The sequence below is a fragment of the Microplitis mediator genome, chromosome 3, assembly GCF_029852145.1.
Source record: "Microplitis mediator isolate UGA2020A chromosome 3, iyMicMedi2.1, whole genome shotgun sequence".
Taxonomy (NCBI): domain Eukaryota; kingdom Metazoa; phylum Arthropoda; class Insecta; order Hymenoptera; family Braconidae; genus Microplitis; species Microplitis mediator.
In genome coordinates, this window is record NC_079971.1 from 18,839,897 (window position 1) to 18,861,462 (window position 21,566).

The following is a 21,566-nucleotide window of genomic DNA, read 5'->3' on the forward strand; positions in this document are numbered from 1 at the left end:
AAGAATGAAACGTTCCATCATCATAATACTGAAATTAGCTGACGTGTGATAATTTTTGGACTTTTATAGAAAAGGTAAATTAAAAAAAAAAAAATTAAAAAAATTACACTTATAGTTTTGTTAATTTTCTACATGTGCATATTTTTAGTTTTTTTTTTTTTTGTATTTGATTTGTTAAAAAAAAAAATCAAAAAATTGTTAATTGTCTGTTAATTTCAGGATCATTCCATCATCGTAATTTAACTTCATTAGCGTTTAATATAAATTTCATTCGAAAGGATCATTCTGCAACAAATTGTGCTGTTACTTTTTTTTTGTTTCGCATGATAGAGTAAGGGAAAGTTGACCAATAAATGGATGATTAAGCTGCTCCTCGTGATTTTTTTAAGGAATAATGTTATAAAATATTGATTAATTTTGCAATGTTATCTTGTATTTACATGAAACTCATAAGGAATTTAAAAAAAGAACGATAAAAATTTAAAAAAAGAGAAAACTAATATTCTTATTAAATAGATAGAACACTTTACTACACGCCCTGTTTAATTATTTCGATAAATTCTCATACAATTTTTTTTATAAGAATTAATTAGAAATAGGGTTCTTATTATAAGATCAGCTGCCCAACTTTTAAAATCTCAGTAACTGATAAAAATAAAATTTTTGAATTATGAAGTGAATCATGTTCACAAGACTCCACTGGAACTAAAAATATCAATTTTGAAAAATTTCTCCCCTACTGTGTTTTGAAGTTGGGCAACAGAGATATTCTCAGTTAAAATAATTAAAATATTTTTCGTCTAGTTATTGGGGGACATTCGTTTATTGGTCGATTTATCCTAGTCTTGTTTTCCTGAATGAAAAATTTTACACGGAAAAAAATAAATTTTAAAAATTAGTGTTTGAAATTATAACCCGGAACCCGGGTGTCAATATGGGGAATTATAACATTCCAAACAATGAATTTTATAATACGTATCTTCAATTTTCTAAGTATCAGTTACGATTTTTTAAGTTTAAATAGCAATTTTTCTTTCATACTTATTCTGTAACTATTCACGTTTTAATCATAAATAAAAAAATTACTACTTAGAGTGATAGTATTTACTGATAGCTTTATCATTATATCACTTGTCATTCTCAATTTGTATAGTTTATTTTTTTCCGTATGCTTTGAACTATTTTTTTTTTGTCAAGACAAATATTTTGTTTCAGTTTAAAACTGTTAAGATTTTAAAAAATATTTTTCGTAGGCAAACAATTTTTACTTTTAAATTGCATTGTTAAAGAAATTTTTTTAATTTTAATTCTTAAATTTAATCAATTCTCATTATTTTTTTTTTAAATAAAAGATTTATTTCTAAAAAATTTTTATTAACATTATAGATTAGGGTGGGTTGAAAAAAAACTTTTTTTTTGTTTTTCTTAGCATGGGGGTAGAATTTGTACCTTATAAAAAAAAAAAATTTTTTACTCAACATTTTGAGGTGGCCCACTCGTTTTTTAAATAAATAATTGATTAAACGGTGCCACGACCACTCAACCGCGGACAGTTCAACCGCGAATCAACACACACAAAAGTTGGGGTAGTTCCAACGAAAAAAATTTTTTTTTGTCCAAAATCGTGGAAAACATCTAATAATTGCCGAATGTGATTTTTTATTACTTCACTTTCATTTTAATTCAAAAGAAAATGCTTTTCATTTTTGGATTTTTTACTTAAATTACAAAAATAATAGGAAAAAATTTTTTTCAACTCCTGACTTTCAATTAGCTTTCAAGGGGACACCCTACAGATTAGAACACCATGTAATTTTTTTCGTTGGGACTACCCCGTTTGATCAATTATTTATTTTGAAAACGAGTGGGCCACCTCAAAATGTTGAGTAAAAAAATTTTTTTTTTCTTGAAAATTTTTTTTTTTTTTATAAGGTACAAATTCTACCCCCATGCTAAGAAAAACAAAAAAAAAGTTTTTTTTCAACCCACCCTATTATAGATATCATAAAATGAATACTTAATAAATTCTTTTAAGAATAAAAACTTTTTTCAAGATTTTGTGATTTTTAAAATTTTCAAAAAATTTAATTTCATTATCATCAATTTAAAAAAAAATTTTATGCTAATTTTACCATTTTATAAATATTAGCATGTCTTTAGTTAATGTAATTACAATAAATTCGTACAATTAGTTTTATAGTTTCAAAATTTATTGTGTGTTTACAATTCTTAAACAATTTTTAATTCACTGTCCAAGGAATTGAGGACAGTATTATTTATAATAGCGGCGCGGAAGTCAATTATCAATTAAACCAGCTGACTTCAAAATATGATAAAATTAAAAACACCTTCTTAAAATTATTTTCAAATTAGACCCCGATTTAACCGATATTAGATATAATTATTATTGTTGAACTTTGAATAATCCTGAAGTTAGTAGACTGTTAAAAATTTTCGGATTTTTTTTTCAACAAATCAATTACAAAAAATAAAACGAAAAAAAATATACATTTGTAGAAAATTAAAAAAACTATAAGTACAATTTTTCAAATGATCCTGAATTTAGCACAGTTAAAAATTTTTGAATTTTATTTTTAACGACGTAATTTAAAAAAAAAATTAAAAAATGCACATGTAGAAAATTTAATAAACTATAGATGCAATTTTTTCAAATATTTTTTTTTTATAATTTACGGTTTAAAAAAAATTCAAAAATTATTAAATCTCGGCTAATTTCAGTATCATGAATCCCCCGATTAAGAAAAATGATTTGAAATGATTCAAAACAATTTGAATCGACTAATATATAGATTAAGCATGGATTAAATCATTTTCCTTAATCAGGGTTTCGAAGATTTCGAAAAATTCAAGTTATTTATGAGCATGAAAACTTTCTTTCGGCTTTTGGCAAAATTTTTTAATAATATTTCAATTTTTTAATGTAATCATAAAGTACATAGAAGTTTTAATATGTCAATATCAGGTAAAGGGCCCAGTTATTGACATTGTCCCAGTTTCTGACACTTTCAACTTTTATTTTGAATAAAAAAAAAAACAAAAATTGACTCGAATAGATAAATAAATTCGTTTTTAATTTTAAAAAAGTCATTCTGTACCTAATAAATATCAATAACTAAAATTTTAAAAAAATACCAATAAAAAAATTTTTTAAGCCGGCGTGGCTGTGGAAGACATTTTTTAGTTATAGTGTAAGCAGTGTACGTAAGAGCGTTCTAGAATTGAACCTGTAATCTTATCACCATGTAAGTATAAAAATATAATAGAAAATAAATAGATAGATTAATAATTAACTCTAATTTTTTTTTAAATATAAATGTATCATATTAAAAAACAATTTATTATTAAAATGTGAGTGTCAATAACTCGGTTCAATTTTATAAGTATGTCGCAGTTTATTGACCCTCAAATTCTAACCTATTACAAAAGAGGTTATTTGTTTTTTGATATCTCCATAAAATGTTTAAATATTTATATCGATAATAATTATGAGTGTGAATGTAGCAGACATCAGACTTATTTTTAATTATAAATAAATGGAGTAAATAATTAATAAAATAAAATTAAAAAAAAAAATGATACTGAAGTTAGCAGACTTCTAATAATTTTTGGATTTTTTTTTTAGACGATAAACCAGAAGAATAAAAATATTTGAAAAAATTGCACCTGTAGTTTTTTAAATTTTCTACATGTGCATATTTTTAGTTTTTTTTTTTCTTCAAATTTAATTGTTAAAAAAAAAATCCAAAAATTTTGAATTGTCTGCTAACTTTCGGATCATTAAAAAAAATACGCATTTAAAAAACTAAAAAATTAATAAGTGCATTTTTTATAAATGTTATTTTTTAAATTATTTACTCTATTTATTTATAATTTTAAATTAGCCTGATGTCTGCTACATTCATACTCATATAATAATTATTTATTTTAATGGAATTATAATTTTCATTGATGATACAAATACCTAATTTTTTTGATAGGAGTTCAAAAAAAAAAAGAGTAAATTATGATAATGAACAATTGAAGCAAGCGTTGGCAGAAGTAAAAGCTGGTAAGCCTGTAAAAACAACTGCTTTAAAGTTTAATATTCCAAGAACAACTTTAATATACAAAAGCCGTGGACAATTATCGTCACAAATTGATAAACCTGGACCGGAATGTGTATTAGGGCAAGACAATGAAAAACATCTTGTCGATTGGATCTTTTATATGAAAAACCATGGATTCCCTATTACTAAAGTACAGCTATTAAATAGTGTACGAATGTTGTTGAATACGATGAAGAAAAAAACTGTTTTTCCAAATAATATGCCTGGTCGTCACTGGTACAATGCTTTTCGTCGTCGTCATCCAGAAATAGAAGACAAAATAGCTAAAAATTTTACTAACAGCCGAGCTGCAGTGTCAGCAGAAAAAATCAGAGCCTGGTTTAAAGAAGTCCAGGATCATCTTGAGCCATTGGATCTTTTGAACATCGATGGAACACGAAAGTTCAACCTTAATGAATCAGCCTTCAAGCTCAATCCAAAGTGCAATTCAGTTCTCGCGTCAAAAGACGATAAGATTGTTGATAATATCGCTGATAATGATGAGAAAGAGTGCGTAAAAACTCTGATTTGTGGAAATGCAGCTGGAGAAATGCCCCCACCAATGGTATTATTTCCTTATAAACGAGTTCCACGAAACATTGCAACCAGTATGCCAGAGGATTGGGCAATCGGATGCTCTGACAGTGGATCGATGACTGCAGAAACATTCTATGAATACATAACCAACGTGTTTCATCCTTGGTTATTAAAGAATAACGTGGAGCTTCCAGTGATTTTATATCTAGATGGACATACTTCTTATTTGTCGTATCCGTTGACAAAGTTCTGCAGAGAGAAGAGCATTGAATTGATTGCTTTGTATCCCAATGCTACTCACGTCCTTCAACCGATGGACGTCGCGATCTTTCGTCCTCTGAAAGCTGCTTGGAGCACAGAAGTACGGAATTGGAGGATGGAAAATAACGGTGAAGCTATCAAACGTCAAAACTTTGCACCACTTCTAGAAAAGTCTCTGGCGACGTTGGATGTCAAAGAAATTTTACAAAACGAGTTCAAGTCGACGGGTCTACATCCTTTCTCTCCTGACGCTATTGACTATAAAAAATTTTTTGAATCATCTGAGCCTGAAAGTACTGCAGAAATTGTACCTGCGATAATTTATGATGAAACAATTGAACATTTAAGATTTATTGAAAGTCACATTGAGAATGAGCTTCTAGAACAGTTCAAAGCTCAAGAAAAATCAGATCAATGGAATGGGAGTTTAGAAGACACTAGTTTGTTTTTGTTTTGGCAAAAGATCAAACAAATGACATCTTGTAATAATTTAACAAAAAACACGGTCCCGTTGGACAGTAGCGATGTATCTGAAAATATACAAGCAATGGAAACAGATTGTTGATAAGGTAAGTGACCCCTCTATCGGCCAGTTAAGCGTAGTTTTTTTTCGAATTAAGATTTAAAATATAAAAAACCAATTCATGTATAAAACAATGACAGAACGTTGAAGCTTATACATTTAACTTCAAATTTAAAAAAAATATATGTAAAAATATTTACCACAAATTAAACAATAAATGAAAATAACGTTCATTTCTGATGTCCCTTCTATCGGCCTAGCTGTCCCCTCTATAGGTCTGCTTAGACCCCCTTTATTGACCACCTTATAGATAAAATTTTAGCTGCTTAGATGTATATAATTTATTTATATCTATTCTAAATATTTATATTTATTTTGAAATATAACTCAATCAATTTGTTTATTTATTTTGACATTAACAAAGTAAATTATATAAATATTTTGCATATAAATACTGATAACCTTAAAAAAAATAAAACTAAGGTGGCCGATAATGCATACAGAGGTAATTTTCTTGTATCTATATTCGGCCACCCTATTTTTAATATAAATTAGGCAAAAATCATTAAATATTTAACTCCTAGAATTACGATGAAATGAGCTAATAAGATTACAACGAAAAATCGGACTAATTTTTATTTTTAATTAATAATCGGTTATTGAAAAAACAAGAAACCTTAATCTACCCGATAAGAAATCACACCTGACGCACCACTATTTTTTTTTAATTATAAAATGAATTTTTACAATAATCAAAGTACGTTTCATCTAAACTAGATTAATTTTACTTTTTTTTGAAAAACTATTCACGCATGAATCCGTACTTATGATGGAAATATATCGATTTTTCGACTAAGTGGTCAATAAGGGGATCACTTACCTTACTTTTGGAAAAAAATTCAACGTTATATCTATTTTTTTCAGCCAATCATTTTTTTTTGTAATTAACTCTATTATAAATAATATTCACAATTTATAATACTACATTTTTGCCAAGGATTTTACTGAATTTATTTCACTTTTGTAACATAATTTTTTGTATATAAATTGTAAAAAACAGTTTAGAGAGTGTAGAGAGAGAGGATAAATTGATAAATTTCTTTTAGAATCACAGCCAACCCAAGTAGTTATTGTTTACACCGTAAATGATAATGGAGTTTTGACACCTGCAGATCACTAATTTATGGAAATCTCTTCAAGGGATCAAATTGAAAAGACAGTAAGCCCGCAAGTTTCATCTGGAAATGTAAATAAATCTTCACCTCCAAGTGCTAAACTAACACCTCCGAATGTACCGGCTCTATTCAAAAATACTTTTTGTTGTCCCTCGAAAAATAAAGACTTTAAAAAATGAAAAGATAAGGAAAAAGTTCCCACCCCTGATTAAACAACTGAATTCGATCGAATTAAACAGAATTAAATTTTTAATTCTATTTAATTCATATAAATTCTGTTAATTCGGTACCTAACTTAAATATGAATTCTGTCTAATTCGGCAGGAAAACCAGAATTTGTCCAAATTAAAACGAACTTAAATCATTCTATTCGGTTTAATTCTGATTAATTCGAAAATAATTCTCCAATTTCTGGTTCAGAATCCGAATTAAACTGAATTAAAACGAATTTGAAATTTTTAAATCGGTTTTATTCTGTTTAATTGAAATTCAAATTTTCAATTCAGTTGAATTCTGTTTTGCAGAATTCGACAGAATATAACAGAATTAAAATTTTTAATTCGGTCGAATTCAGTTGTTAAATCAGGGACTGCCTATACCTTTAAAGGGTGGCTGGAATATTATAAGAATAAAGAAGCAAAGGGACAGAAACTGGTAAATGAGAAAGAATCGAAAAAAGCAAAAAGATTGAAAAATAACATAATTAAAGAAGCTGAAAAAAATTAAAAAAATAAACGAAGAATAAAAAAGTAAGGAAAAAAAAGTCAACAATCATAATTTTCAATATTAGTAATAATACGTTTGTTTACATGAATATTTATATTAATTAATATTGAAATTGTTTGGCTTTAAAAAACTGTGTTTGTTCATAATAAATATTTAATTTCTTTTTCAATTAATAATTATAATTTATTTAGAGTTAATATCATCTAAACTGACAAGTAATAAATATTTTTAAGGGCATTATCAGATATAGTGCCCCCCACTTTTTAAAAATATGCAATGACTTTCAACTGTCATAACTGTATTAAACTTTTTTAAATTAAAAAAAAAAAAATTAAAACCGTAATTGAAAAAAGGACAACGTAGTCGTAATTTCGTTTAGATATAGAATTTAAAAAAATGACTTACAGTTATCAATTAGGATTTAAACGAAATTTAATAAACAAATTTAGTTTAAATCCTAATTGATAACAACTGTAAGTAATTTTTTCAAAAATCTATTTCTCAGCGAAATTGTCCTTTTTTCATTTAATCTTTAATTGTTTTTTAATTAATTGATAAAATTTTGATACACTTATGACAGTTGAAAGTCATTGAAAATTTTTAAAAAGTGGGGGGTGCTGTCTGAGAACAACTTTAATATCGCATTCAGAAACTAGGCTTATTCAGTGTCAGAAACTACAGCACAGGAAATTTTGAGTGTTAGAAACTAGGTCTTCAAAAATCATTTTTTGAAACATTAATTTAAATTATTAATTAGTAGAGCTGTACAATTTATCCGGTTAAGCCGGTTAAAGAAGTTAACCTGGCTATTTAGCTGGCTGACTGCTTGGCTTAGCCGGTTAACCGAAATAAGCTAGGCTAATTAGCTAAAGGTTAAACCGGCTAATCGGCTAATTTTATATTTTATGAAATATCTATGTTTTCAAGTATTGATAGGCATAATTCGACTGAAAATGAATTTATTACGTAGTATTCAATATTAATAACAACGATTTACATTTATGAAAGTTTTTTAATCTAGTTTTTATATCATATCTCTATTTTGGTATAAAAAAATTAGTACATTAGCAGTTTCTGGTGACAGACAGCTTCTTTTGGCAGAAATTCTCTGCAGATTTCCAGACAACCCGCGTACAGGATCAAAAAGATAATTTAAATCTCTCTCCCTTTGATTTTTACTCAAATCAGGTTCATTTACTATAATTCTCTGATTACAGTAAGTGAACCGGATTTCAGTAAAAATCAGAGGGAGAGAGATTTAAATTATCTTTTCGATCCTGTACGCGGGTTGTCTGGAAATCTGCAGAGAATGGCAAGTCTTGAACGCCAATGATAAAATTTGACTGAGAGCCTACAATTCCAAAGGCAGACCATCCACTACTTTGGTGGAATTCCAAGCGGAACAAATTCCCGACCCTGGCAAATTTTGCCAGAAAATTTTTAGGCATTCCTCCTTCCAGTACATTTTCCGAGCGGGTTATTTCAACGGCAGGCAATATAATTTCTGCCAAAAGAAGCTGTCTGTCACCAGAAACTGCTAATGTACCAATTTTTTTATACCAAAATAGAGATATGATAAAAAAACTAGATTAAAAAACTTTCATAAATGTAAATTGTTGTTATTAATTTTAAATACTACGTAATAAATTCATTTTCAGTCGAATTATGCCTATCAATACTTGAAAACATAGATATTTCATAAAATATAAAATTAGCCGATTAGCCGGTTTAACCTTTAGCTAATTAGGCTGGCTAATTTCAGTTAACCGGCTAAGCCGAGCAGCCAGCCAGCTAATTAGCCAGGTTAACTTTTTTAACCGGCTTGACCGGCTAAATTGTACAGCCCTATTAATTAGTTAGAAACACTTATTTTGCGCTCATGGCCTTATCTAGAAATTCTAAACTTGTTTATTATATCAAATACCATTCACCTAGATTGAATTTTTTATTAGTTATCATTGAATAACCTCAGCTGTCACTCTTAAAGTGTCAGAAACTGGGCCCTTGACGTTATATTTTTTTTTGTTTCGCTAGGTAGACTAAGGGAAAGTTAAACAATGAATGGATGATTAAGCTGTTTCCGGTGATTTTTTAAGAAGTTATTTTATAAAATATTTATTAATTTCGCGATATCATATTATGTTGGATTTACATAAAACTCGCAAGAAATTAAAAAAAAAAGAGAAAGCTAATACTATTAGTAAATAGACAGAACATTTTAGCAGATGCCTTGTTTAATTATTCCGATAAATTCTCATGTAATTTTTAACTTCCCGCTATGAAAATCGAAAATGTTCGAAAATTCGGGAAGTTATTGTTTTCACCGCGGTTTTCGAAAACCGGATTTTCATCAGAAGTCGACGTTTTAAGGTCTTAGGAAGCTATTCTGACCATTTTTAGAATGATGTCCGAGCGCCTATATACCCAGACAGCATTTAAGTCGGAATGACTGCTTTACTTGGTCTTTTTGAAGGCGTCCTCAAGAAGTTTTATAATGACTTCTTAAAGATGTCATTTTTAAGAACTCTTAATTAAGAGTTCTTGAAGACTCCATAAACAAGACGTCAGTATCGTGACGTCTAAATGTATTCTTTTTTTAACTTCTTTATGACGTCAAAATTAGGAGCTTCTTAAGACGTCATGGTAAATTCATACTAAAGTCTTATTGCGAAGTCCGAAAAAAGAACTCTTTTTACAGACGTCTTAATGGGTTCACTAGGTGGCTCATTCGACATCTTGAGAACTTCTTTAAGATGTTAATGAGTTGTCCAAAGAATAAATAGGAACTCATTAAGAACTCATCAAGACATCATTTTACTATCTGGGTGCAGAACCGAAATTCGAGAGAGTCAGTCGGACAACTGAAGGTGATAGGCGCTTAAATTAAGATTAGGTAATTATCGAAGTCTACGTCCGCTTCACGTAAAAGAAGGCGATGTATTTTAATATTAACTTTGGTTATCAGGCCCTCCTAGGCTGATATCTCTAATAAATTATATATATTCTAATGCGTACTGTTTATTGACAGATTAATATTACAATCAATAAAACAATGAGCACAAGGAGGCGAGCATTCGAGGGCGAGAAAATTACATAACAACGGAAGACCAACCAGCGAGCTAAAAGGAAAGACGAACAACAACCAGGCAGCAGAACAACCGCTGATCTCGTCGTAGTTGCTGAAAGTATTTCTGGAGGTAAATTATATTTAATTAAGGCCCTCGATTAATTCTATTAATCGGCCGAATTGATTATAATTAATTACTGAATATCTTTCCGTTGGTTTCGCGTAAATAAACTGGTAGTTTCAGGCCCGTCGGTTGCCTCAACCACGCGTCAATCCTCGTATTCTCGAACGTTTTATCGCATCTCGTTTTTGCCGCCACAATTTTGTCTGTAACTCTGAATTTGTTTTATTCAAGGCTTCTCGGCCGGATTAAATAAATTTATCGCGTAAATAATCCGGTAAATAATTTGATTATTATTTTATTAACTTATTCAAGGCTTATTAGCCGTCATAAATTAGTTTAACAATCGCGCCAATAGATTAATTCAGGCCGGAATTTATTCCGTCGGCCGAACTAATTATTTATTAAATAATTTCCTCAATTAACGTCAATAAATTCAGGCCCAGGTGACGCCGAATCACTGACTTTTCTAGTCAAATTATCACTTGAGTCTAGTCTAAAAATTAATTATAAGATAAGAAGTTGAATAAAATTTCTAAATAAAATCAATTGAAAACAAAAGAACGCTAAAAATTGTGATAAATTGTCATTGAGTAAAATGAAAGGAAACGGATTATTCTATCGTAGAATAAATTAAGTGTATAATAATTATGGGAAATGAATTAGAAAAATTTATAAGTGAAAATTTTATTAATTAATACTTAAAATCAAACGAAAATTAATAAATTAATAAATGAAAATTCAGTGAATTGATTTAAGTAATAAAAAAGATATTTAGAAGTAAAAGTTATGAAAGAGATTATCTGTTGAGATCTTTTTTAAATAGTGGGAAAAAAATTGTATATTTGCTACAAAAGCAGCTGTAGTTGAGGTTATTACCAGTTGAAGTAAAAAAATGCCAATTCTTGCGAAAGATTTATACACGCATTCTTAGAATTATTGCGATAATTAAATTTAAATGTAATGACGATATTAATCATTAATGTGTGTGCGTGCATGTATATACATGATGTGCACACACACATATGAAACATGTGTACTCATATTAAATGCAGTCATACAGACAGATAAAATATATGAAAATTGAATATCATTTAAATATTTTATCGATTAATGATATCAATTTATTATTTATTACTTACATTAATATTATTATTATGTATGACATGAAGATCAAGATTTTTTGATTTAAATTTCACTACATTAAGTACACTTAAGAATATATATATATATTTTTTCTGTTGGATATTTATTTTTTTTTAATATCAATATTAATTATGCATTTAAATTTCCCGGGTATCTGGGAAGGCGCACCGATGCGCCAGGGCGGAAGAGGGCTCGAACACATCACCTGATAGCCATACCCATATTTTTTTGCATGGGTAAGATGATTTTAAGCTGTAAGATCTTATTATCAATGCTGGGATCAGACTCTAATTAAATTAATTGTTAAAATTATTATTGGAAAACATAAGTTTTTTTTTTCTCTAGTTGCCATGCCTACATGAGATAATTTTAGATGAACTATTGCACATTTGGAATATTAACTCATAGCAACGTATAATATATTATCATTATTACTGACATTGGTTTATTAGTCATGACAAATCATTTTTATTTCTATTGGATAAAAAATGTAACATCAAATTGTTTATTTATTAGTGTAAATAAATTGAAATTCAGTATGAGAGTTGGTAGCATTGGAAAAGGTTGACGGAAATATTGATCGACGCAATTACGGAGCAAAACTAACCACAAAAGTAGAAAACGCTCCAATAATGAAATTGGAATGCAAGGATATTATTCATAAAAATTGTATTTTATTTGCTGATGATAATCGTAAATGGGTTATGGAGCTGTTTATAGGATAATATTAATTTTTTAGGATCATAATTTATTAAAATAATGAATTGTTAGTGGCTATGAGGTAATTTGTCAAACACGAGGTGGCACCTTAATTTATTTGTTGTCTATATAATTCGTTTACATAAGTTTGTTACAAAGTATTGTTCATCAATAAAGATTAATGATATTTTAGCATTCAGAATAAAACTTGATTATTTTTAACGTATGAAAAATTTGGTGGCCCTGAAAAGGGCCGTTTGGTTTAATAAATTGCTGGGTCGAGTAATAAAATTAGCCTCCAAAACCGTAAAGAGTACGGCCTTGACGTTTTAGAGCGTAGACAACGTCCATGGCGGTGACTGTCTTCCGCTTGGCGTGCTCAGTGTAGGTGACTGCGTCACGGATGACGTTCTCAAGAAAGACTTTAAGAACACCACGAGTTTCTTCGTAGATGAGTCCAGAAATACGTTTGACTCCACCACGACGAGCCAGACGACGGATAGCTGGTTTAGTGATACCCTGGATGTTATCACGAAGAACTTTACGATGCCGCTTGGCTCCTCCTTTTCCTAATCCTTTTCCTCCCTTACCACGACCAGTCATGATTGCGAGTTGAGAACTTTTAAGTAAACACTGACGAAGTTAGACTGAGAATGCTCCAAAACCGATTTTGAGCCTCTTTATAAAGACATTCTTAGATTTACTCCTACCCCTAGAATTGGACGAATCAGAGCAGTAGTGCATTTTTCTCCCTCTCTCGGAAATAAACCAATCAAAGTGATGCTAAATTACCCCTTCCACCAAGAAAAAAAACGAATTACGCGCCGCCGGCTCTGCGAGTTGACAAAAAGGCGATTTTCGGCTCCGAAAACTCATTCTATTCTAAGTTTCTGAACGTTATACTACGTTTGTTCGGAGATTAACTAGCTTATCATGGCTCGTACTAAGCAAACTGCTCGTAAGTCAACTGGTGGAAAGGCTCCACGCAAACAACTGGCTACCAAGGCCGCCCGTAAGAGCGCGCCAGCCACCGGTGGAGTCAAGAAGCCACATCGTTACCGTCCCGGAACAGTCGCTCTCCGTGAGATCCGTCGTTACCAGAAGAGCACTGAGCTCCTCATCCGTAAATTACCATTCCAACGTTTGGTGCGTGAAATCGCTCAGGACTTCAAGACCGACCTGAGATTCCAAAGCTCTGCTGTAATGGCCCTCCAGGAAGCCAGCGAAGCCTACCTCGTTGGTCTTTTTGAAGACACCAACCTCTGTGCCATCCACGCCAAGCGTGTTACCATCATGCCCAAAGACATCCAATTGGCCCGTCGTATTCGAGGAGAACGTGCCTAAGTTATTTTTCAACATCAAAAATTAATAAACCAAACGGCCCTTTTCAGGGCCATCAAATATTTCATACTAAGAAAATTCATTAAGTCGTTCATATTCTTAATTTGATTCATTGCAATAAATTATTTTCGTCATTCACCTAAATCACTAATAATCATACTCTGTTTAGACAGCATTGATTTTGATTTTCCATTTATCATAATTTACGAGCAATTCATTTAGTTTCTCTAGAATAAATTTGATATTTTTTGCATGAAGCAACGAAAAGAGCAGTGTTTGCCCCTCTATATTATAGGTTATTAATACAATATAAGAATGGTACTGGTTGCAGGAAAGAACCATGTAGCTTCAAACGGCTATACTTAATTTTTGCGAAGGGACATCATTAGTAATTACTTAGAAAGGTCTATTAGATAATAAATAGTTTTAAATGAGTTTGCTTAGATATGAGGGCAAGCTGAACTGATGTATAGTTTATAAAGAAGCCTCTCGTAACAGACGGGATCGAAGGCTTCTTCGATATATATAAGTACCGCATCAGTGTGGATTTGTGTGTTGAAGTTATTTGAGATGTGTACTATGATTTTCCCTGAAGCCGAATTGATCGCTAATGGGTAAATTGATTTGTTTTTAAAAATTTTTATTATTGTTTAAGATGAAATTTTTCTGATTTTATAAAATACAAATTTTTTGAAGTGTAAATCCTTTAACGACCTATCTGTTGATATATGTACGGCAGACCTAACTGGGATATATGTATGGCCATAAATGATTACTCCAGACACGGCCGTGAATGGAAATTGGCAATATATGGCCTTGTATAACTAGTAAAGATAAAAGAAATGAACCCAGGGTTTAAAAATTAGATACTTAAAGCTTCAATTTGTTTTTCTTTTTGTTCTACGACCATTTTTTTAGATAATAGCCTCCTGAAAATTAAGGGTTTTTTCAATAACCTTTAATTTTTCTGACCATACAATTAAATTACTGTATATATAATTTGTCACATCAAATCATGTATAGGACTATGCTAATTGTATTTTGCATTAGATAACTTATTATAATGAATTTGAAAACTAAAAAGTTGAATACGTTTTGAAAAATTTGGTGGCCCTGAGAAGGGCCGTTTTGTTTATGTAGAGATGGGAAAGTAATTTAAGAACTGCTTTTTTCGGTTTTCTTGGGCAATAAGACAGCTTGGATGTTGGGCAAAACTCCACCTTGAGCGATGGTAACTCCAGAAAGAAGTTTATTTAACTCTTCATCGTTACGGATAGCCAGTTGGAGATGACGTGGAATGATACGAGTCTTCTTGTTATCACGAGCAGCGTTACCTGCCAACTCGAGTACTTCAGCAGCGAGGTATTCCATAACAGCTGCTAAGTACACCGGAGCCCCAGCTCCAACGCGTTCAGCGTAGTTACCTTTACGTAACATACGATGGATACGACCAACTGGGAACTGAAGTCCAGCACGGCTTGAACGAGTCTTTGACTTTCCCTTTACTTTACCACCTTTACCGCGACCAGACATGATTGTAAGTTAGAGTGAACGGAACACGTAATTTACTCAAAAGCGTCAGAGACGAATTGTGCTTCTGGCAGCAAAAGTCATTGTATTTCCCAACTTTACGTCGGTTACTGCGAGCCACTCATAGTGAAGGAATTATCCCCTGCATTAATACTCTTTTTTGATTCGATCGCAGGTTCCGACGCCATTAATATTGTTATTATTTTGTTTCGGTACCTGCGCTCCAATAGGATTACGTGTATCCCCTCCACCCGATGGTACGCAATGTCATTGGTCCGATCATACCAATGCGTTAGCTCTTAAAAAAGAAACGTAAAGTTGGCAAATTCACATTTTGACTCCAGTCTTGAACTAGTGTTGAATCAGTGATCATCATGCCTCCTAAAACAAGTGGCAAAGCTGTTAAAAAGTCGGGCAAGGCCCAGAAAAACATCACTAAGTCCGATAAAAAAGGACGCAAGAAGAAGCGTAAGGAAAGTTACGCCATCTACATCTACAAAGTCTTGAAACAAGTTCATCCTGATACTGGTGTCTCTAGTAAAGCCATGAGTATCATGAACAGTTTCGTCAACGACATCTTTGAGCGTATCGCAGCTGAGGCGTCTAGACTTGCGCATTACAACAAACGTTCCACCATCACCTCCCGGGAAATTCAAACTGCAGTGCGTCTTTTGTTGCCTGGTGAATTGGCAAAGCACGCCGTCAGTGAAGGAACCAAAGCCGTCACAAAGTACACCAGCTCTAAATAAACTTTCTAATCTTTCAATAAACCAAACGGCCCTTTTCAGGGCCACCAAATTTTTCAAAACGTATCAATACTTGTCAAGTTATTAGTAAAAGTTTGACTTTAAATTAATTGTTGTTAATTTAACTCAAATATTTAACAATTAAAGTTTGCTCTATTCCTCAAAGTTTTTAAAAAATATGATTTATTATTAATATTGAGAAATTCTGCCATGGCATCTATACTGATGTAACAATCGATATATACATAAATTGCGATTTAATCAACCAAACCAATAGTTTATATCATTATTTATTTTTCTTTATTTTTACTTCATTATTTTGTTGACAAGAAGTACTCGACTACACCCAATAAACTTGACCTTTCTCTGGTATCTATGTACGTGTATGCATGATGACCGTGAACAGACAGGGATCGACAGATGGGACAATGTTGTATCTATCTGTCTCTCTCTGTCATCTTTTCTCAGTCTAACGATGATGCTTAGAAGCATGCTTATCTTGCATCCACACCTACCTGCGTACTTTTCGTGACAATACATTTACAAGAGAATGTGTGTGTGTGTGTGTGTAAGCATAATACCAGATAGACGATTGAAATTATGATAAAATTACCGTCCACTTTACCTGGGACGCGTGCACGTGTACACTGTACCTTTGATGAATCCGCGGTAAACAAATTTTACGAGCTAAATGATTGACGTTACTTATAACTTAAATTCAATATTTCGAGTCATATTTTTATCTCCAAACCTCGGAAATTATTGCTCAATAGGCTTACTCAGTTGTTTTTGTCACATAAGATGACCTCCAAATCCGGAATATTCACGCATCATATTTTTGTCTATTTAGATATATATTTAGACACCCTTTTACTAATACTGGACCTATAACGCAGATTGCTCAACATGCTTACGCATTTGTTTTTCACATCCAAACCCGGAACACTTACGCATCTCAATTCCCTAAACCCGAAAATTATAGCTAACAATACACCTATAGTGTAGATTACTCATTTGTTTGTCACAAAAGATGACCACCGAATCCGGAACCCTTACGTAACGCTTCATTAGACCATCACATCGATCAGCTAAAACCAGAAAGAAATCCATTGGAACCATACGCTTCCCCTATTCGACCTAGAGTATATAAACTGCCAAAAAACTAGCGGAGGCAGTCGATCGCTAATCTGTTGTAATCTATGCCGGTTCTCGGTCCGAAATTCTATCAACCTAAAGATTAGTTCTAAACGGCCACGTCCGATTAGTATCGCAAATCAGAGTCTGAAATTTTAATCGTTGTCCACGTGACGGTCCACCGCCTAGGCAATCGGGCTCCTTGGTCAAATACTTAAATTTTAAACTTGTTAAAATCTCGGTCGATTTAACTTACCCAAATCAGGATCATCGGTCTCGTGACGGTCCACAGCCTAGGAATCTGGACTCCTAGATCTAGATCCTGAATTAAAATAAAATAATTCGCATTCGTATTCGATAGATAGAGGAGTGCATCATCTCGGTACCCCAGTAGCTTCGAGTCCGAATAGTGCATTTCATTCCGCTGAATTAAATTCACGAAGCCACAGTGTCGTGTCCCAGCGCAATTAAAAATAAAAATAAACTGTCCAATTTCGCGATCATAAATTTAAATTTGTGAACTGTGAGAGAGTGTGATCAGCGAAAATTGTAAACCACTTCAACCTGAGTGGTAAGTCTAATTAAATATTGTTAAAAGTGTAATACATCTATGTAAAACAACATATAAGAATATGCAATTCGTTTCCTTTTCTAAAAATATATCTTCTTCTTATTTGTACCTCTTACTCTAACATTCATAAGTGAACGGGTACAGAAAAAGACAGACGTAAAGAACAGGGACTTCTCGAGGGCCCATATTCACCTACCTACTTTCCATTCGCTCTAATATCCCGGACCTATCCTAAGCCACGCAGGTCAACAATCGGGATAGTCTATCGTACTTCCGCTCGGCACGAAATAGACTTATTTAGTATTCTGGAATATTACCGAATATTTAACATTCTCACACTAGCCACTTGACGGTTCTTTTTGACTCCTTGGTTGAGTAATAGAATAAATATTTCCGGTAGTTTTCTACTAAATAATTAATTAAATATAATCCTTCGCCCGTCGCCTTCACTCTCTCCGATCGTGACACTGACATGTTTGAACTCCATTTTAGAGTCAATGGTGAGTTTCTCATTAATATTGTGCCTAAATTTTTCTAGTCTGCGTCTTTGTACATTAAAATAAATATTTTGTCTTGATCTAAATCATGTCTATAATGTATGCCTATAAGTATTGGGAGATGGTCCGAATCTAGGGTGTTTATTGCTTCTATTGTACAATTATAAGGACTATTTTTCAAAAGTGCTATATATATCTACGGTGCTGGGTTGTCCGCCGTTGTCTTGGTATAAGGGGTAGGTATTGGAAGCTTCAGTTGTGTAATTGTGTTTGTTTATGTATTCTTAAAGTAGGTTACCATTGAAGTTATTGGTTTTACAGTACCAGGATGTATGTTTTGAGTTTAGGTCTCCTGCTACAGTAGGACCTCGTTATAAGACTACGCATTATAAGACTCTTCCCCTCAATTTGTTAAAACTCACTCGAAACGTTTTCCCCACCAACAACTCAATAAAAGTTTTGCGCCGAATCCTCGCTATAAGACTAACGACCAGTACGACTAAAATCGAGATAAAATGAACATACATAAAGATTGTAGATTAAATAATTTATTTTCATAAAGAATACTTAAAATTTCGTGGTATCACATAATTAATTAACAGAAAAGTACAACAAAATTCTGTTTATTTATGATTATATATTAAATAGATTCACTGTATAATAGAGTAGAGTTGAACCGAATACATAAATAAAACGCAAAACGGCGATAGTCTTATAGCGAGGTTTGGGCGCAAATGCTGTTAAGCACAATAGTGGCGGTACCTCAATTCCAATAATTTTTTCCCCTACAACCCCGAGCTAGTCTTATAACGAGGTCCTACTGTACTATCACTGAGTGTGCAGAATTCATGAATACTTCTAGGTCTTTCTCGTCGATTTTATTAAGTTTATTGTTAATCGTTGGCCGTATATATGTAGAATAATTGTTTACGTTATTATTGAGTTTGATGCCTATTGATTCTATGCCATTGAGTTTAGGTATTTCGAGTTCACTAAATTTGATTTATTTTTTAATTATGATTGCAAGACCACCCCCGGTTGAGCCAAGTCTGTCATGTCTTATTAGTTGATAACCCAGCATGCTATTTAGTTTAAATTTGTTTAGTTTAGTTTCATTGACTAGCATTATGTCTATGTCATGTTCTATGATAAAATTTTCTAGTTCTGTTCGTTTATGGTATAAACCGTTTGCATTCCAGTGTCCTAATCTAGTATTAAGACGTGGATTAGCCATGGCAACCTAACGCAATTGAGAATTTAACAAATGCCTCACATTGGGCATCACGATCTTTACATTGTTTTAGAGATTGAACCAATATCCTTGCGTGTTTAATTATACTACTAATAACACAGGGTGAACCTAATGATTTTAGTTCAGTAAGAAGAGTAGTTATTTCTCCTACATTTTCATGTTTTTTAGTATTATTAATTACCTGATAATCATGTTGCGGTAACATCAGAAAATCATGTGAATGCAACATGATTTGTCATGTTTCGGCTACATGACAATATGTGGCAGCAACATGATTATCATGTAGCCGAAACATGACAGATCATGTGAATGCAACATGATTTTCTCATTTTACCGCAACATGATTATCATGTAGCCGAAACATGATTATCATGTGAATGCCACATGATTTTCTCATGTTACCACAACATGATTATCATGTAGCCGAAACATGACAAATCATGTGAATGCAACATGATTTCATCATGTTTATTTACCAAGACTGCACCATGTTGCATTTACGATTAATTTTTTTCCGTGTGGCGATGATGTAGGTTCGAGATTCGGGACGTTGTCCTGTGTGTTGGGCGGCATCTGTACACCATTCTGAAGTTGCTTTGGTCTTGTGTTTTGATTTTTTCGTCGTTTTACAGACAGCAGATATGATTGGTGAAATTCACATCTTGTGAAGCTTGCAGGATGATCTTTCTTGCAGTTAGTGCAAGTAGGTGTCACTTTTTTTAGTAGATTTCATAAAAATCTATCTTTTGCATTTGTCCTCATGGTGGAATTTTCAAAGAATTTTGCCATAATCTATCATAATTCATCGAGTAGGTTCCAAAAATACCATTGGTTCAAAAGTTTACATATATATTAGAGTAGTCCAAAAAAAAAAAATTTTTTTGGCTATCATTCCAAAAGCTTCTCTAAGGTATAAAAAGAATTCCCTTCAAAGCGCAGCTTGATATCTCAATTCTTCAAGAAGCTCAATACATTTATATTTTCCCATTTATAATAGTAAAAAATTTTTTTTCTGTATTTTCCATCAATCATTTTTGTAGGAAATTTAATTCTCTACAAAAAAGTTTTGAAATAGTTTTTTCATTATCTTAACGGTTAAAAAGTTATTGAGCTTTAAGTACTCGTTACTACGTAAATTTGAAGGAAAATAGTTCGCGCAACTCTTTAATGGAATTGACACCATTACTAGATAATTTATTTAATTTTTATAGATTTGAAATAATTTTCAACTTTTTGAAAACTTTTTTGGTGACTGCATGTATTTATTTCGAAATTAATCAAACTCTAAACTGTTTATAATAAATAAATAATTTAACAATCGTTTATATAATTATGATTAATTTTTCTTATTACAATTTGGATGTTTTTTCCTATGATCAGCAACTATTTGTAACAGATATTGTTTCTGTTCTTTACGTTTTCTCCTAAATTCATTATATTTTTCAATTAAAGCTAGTACTTGCGGATGGATACTGAATTTAATTTTCTTCATATCTAATTAAATTTTCTTTTATTACGAATATTTAAAGCTCAATAACTTTTTACCCGTTAGGATTACGAAAAAACTTATTTAATACTTTTTTGTAGAGAATTAAATTTCCTACAAGAATAATTGATGGAACATTCAGAGAAAAATTTTTTTCGTAGTTTTACCGGATGAAATCGTAAAAAAATTTTTTTTACGTGTTATTTAAATGGGAAAATATTAATGTATTGAGCTTCTTGAAGAATGGAGATATCAAGCTGCGCTTTAGAGGGAATTTTTTTTATACTTTAGAGAAGCTTTTGAGATAATAGCCCTTAAAAAAAAAAAAACTGTTTTTTTTGGACCACTCTAATATATGTGTAATATAACGCGCCATGTTGCGACGATAGCGGCCACAATTTTTAACGGATCTTAATAAAACTTGGCACACTTATTCTATGAACGATCATCACGATTAACCCTGATTAAACAAAACGATTTGTGACGATTAAAAATTTAATCATCCCTGGCGGTTTTGAATCACCCTGGAAACACCCTGGAATCACGGTGCGTTTTTTTCATTTTATCACCCTGATTCCACGGTGGTTACACGGTGTACCCACCGTGATTCAACGTACACACTGTAATCACCGTGGATACACCGTGGAA

The 21,566-nt window shown here is 31.7% G+C and overlaps 5 protein-coding genes across 5 annotated transcripts; 3 read left to right on the forward strand and 2 right to left on the reverse strand.

The window, feature by feature from the left end:
* The first annotated feature begins 3,127 nt into the window (after nt 1-3,127).
* LOC130665596 (uncharacterized) lies at nt 3,128-7,426 on the forward strand. Its single transcript, XM_057466051.1, has 3 exons — nt 3,128-3,263; nt 3,999-5,473; nt 6,534-7,426. Coding segments are annotated over exons 1-2 (1,473 nt in total). The 5' UTR covers nt 3,128-3,261; the 3' UTR covers nt 5,470-5,473; nt 6,534-7,426.
* Nucleotides 7,427-11,745: 4,319 nt separating this feature from the next.
* On the reverse strand, nt 11,746-13,032 carry LOC130665620 (histone H4). The gene has a single exon (XM_057466080.1). The coding sequence runs from the start codon at nt 12,962-12,964 to the stop codon at nt 12,653-12,655; it is 312 nt and encodes a 103-aa protein (XP_057322063.1). The 5' UTR covers nt 12,965-13,032; the 3' UTR covers nt 11,746-12,652.
* Nucleotides 13,033-13,045: 13 nt separating this feature from the next.
* On the forward strand, nt 13,046-13,733 carry LOC130665609 (histone H3). The gene has a single exon (XM_057466068.1). The coding sequence runs from the start codon at nt 13,295-13,297 to the stop codon at nt 13,703-13,705; it is 411 nt and encodes a 136-aa protein (XP_057322051.1). The 5' UTR covers nt 13,046-13,294; the 3' UTR covers nt 13,706-13,733.
* A 1,116-nt stretch (nt 13,734-14,849) lies between these two features.
* Nucleotides 14,850-15,278, reverse strand: LOC130665614 (histone H2A). Its single transcript, XM_057466073.1, has one exon. The coding sequence runs from the start codon at nt 15,233-15,235 to the stop codon at nt 14,858-14,860; it is 378 nt and encodes a 125-aa protein (XP_057322056.1). The 5' UTR covers nt 15,236-15,278; the 3' UTR covers nt 14,850-14,857.
* Nucleotides 15,279-15,576: 298 nt separating this feature from the next.
* Nucleotides 15,577-16,238, forward strand: LOC130665617 (histone H2B). Its single transcript, XM_057466077.1, has one exon. The coding sequence runs from the start codon at nt 15,607-15,609 to the stop codon at nt 15,979-15,981; it is 375 nt and encodes a 124-aa protein (XP_057322060.1). The 5' UTR covers nt 15,577-15,606; the 3' UTR covers nt 15,982-16,238.
* Nucleotides 16,239-21,566: the final 5,328 nt, after the last annotated feature.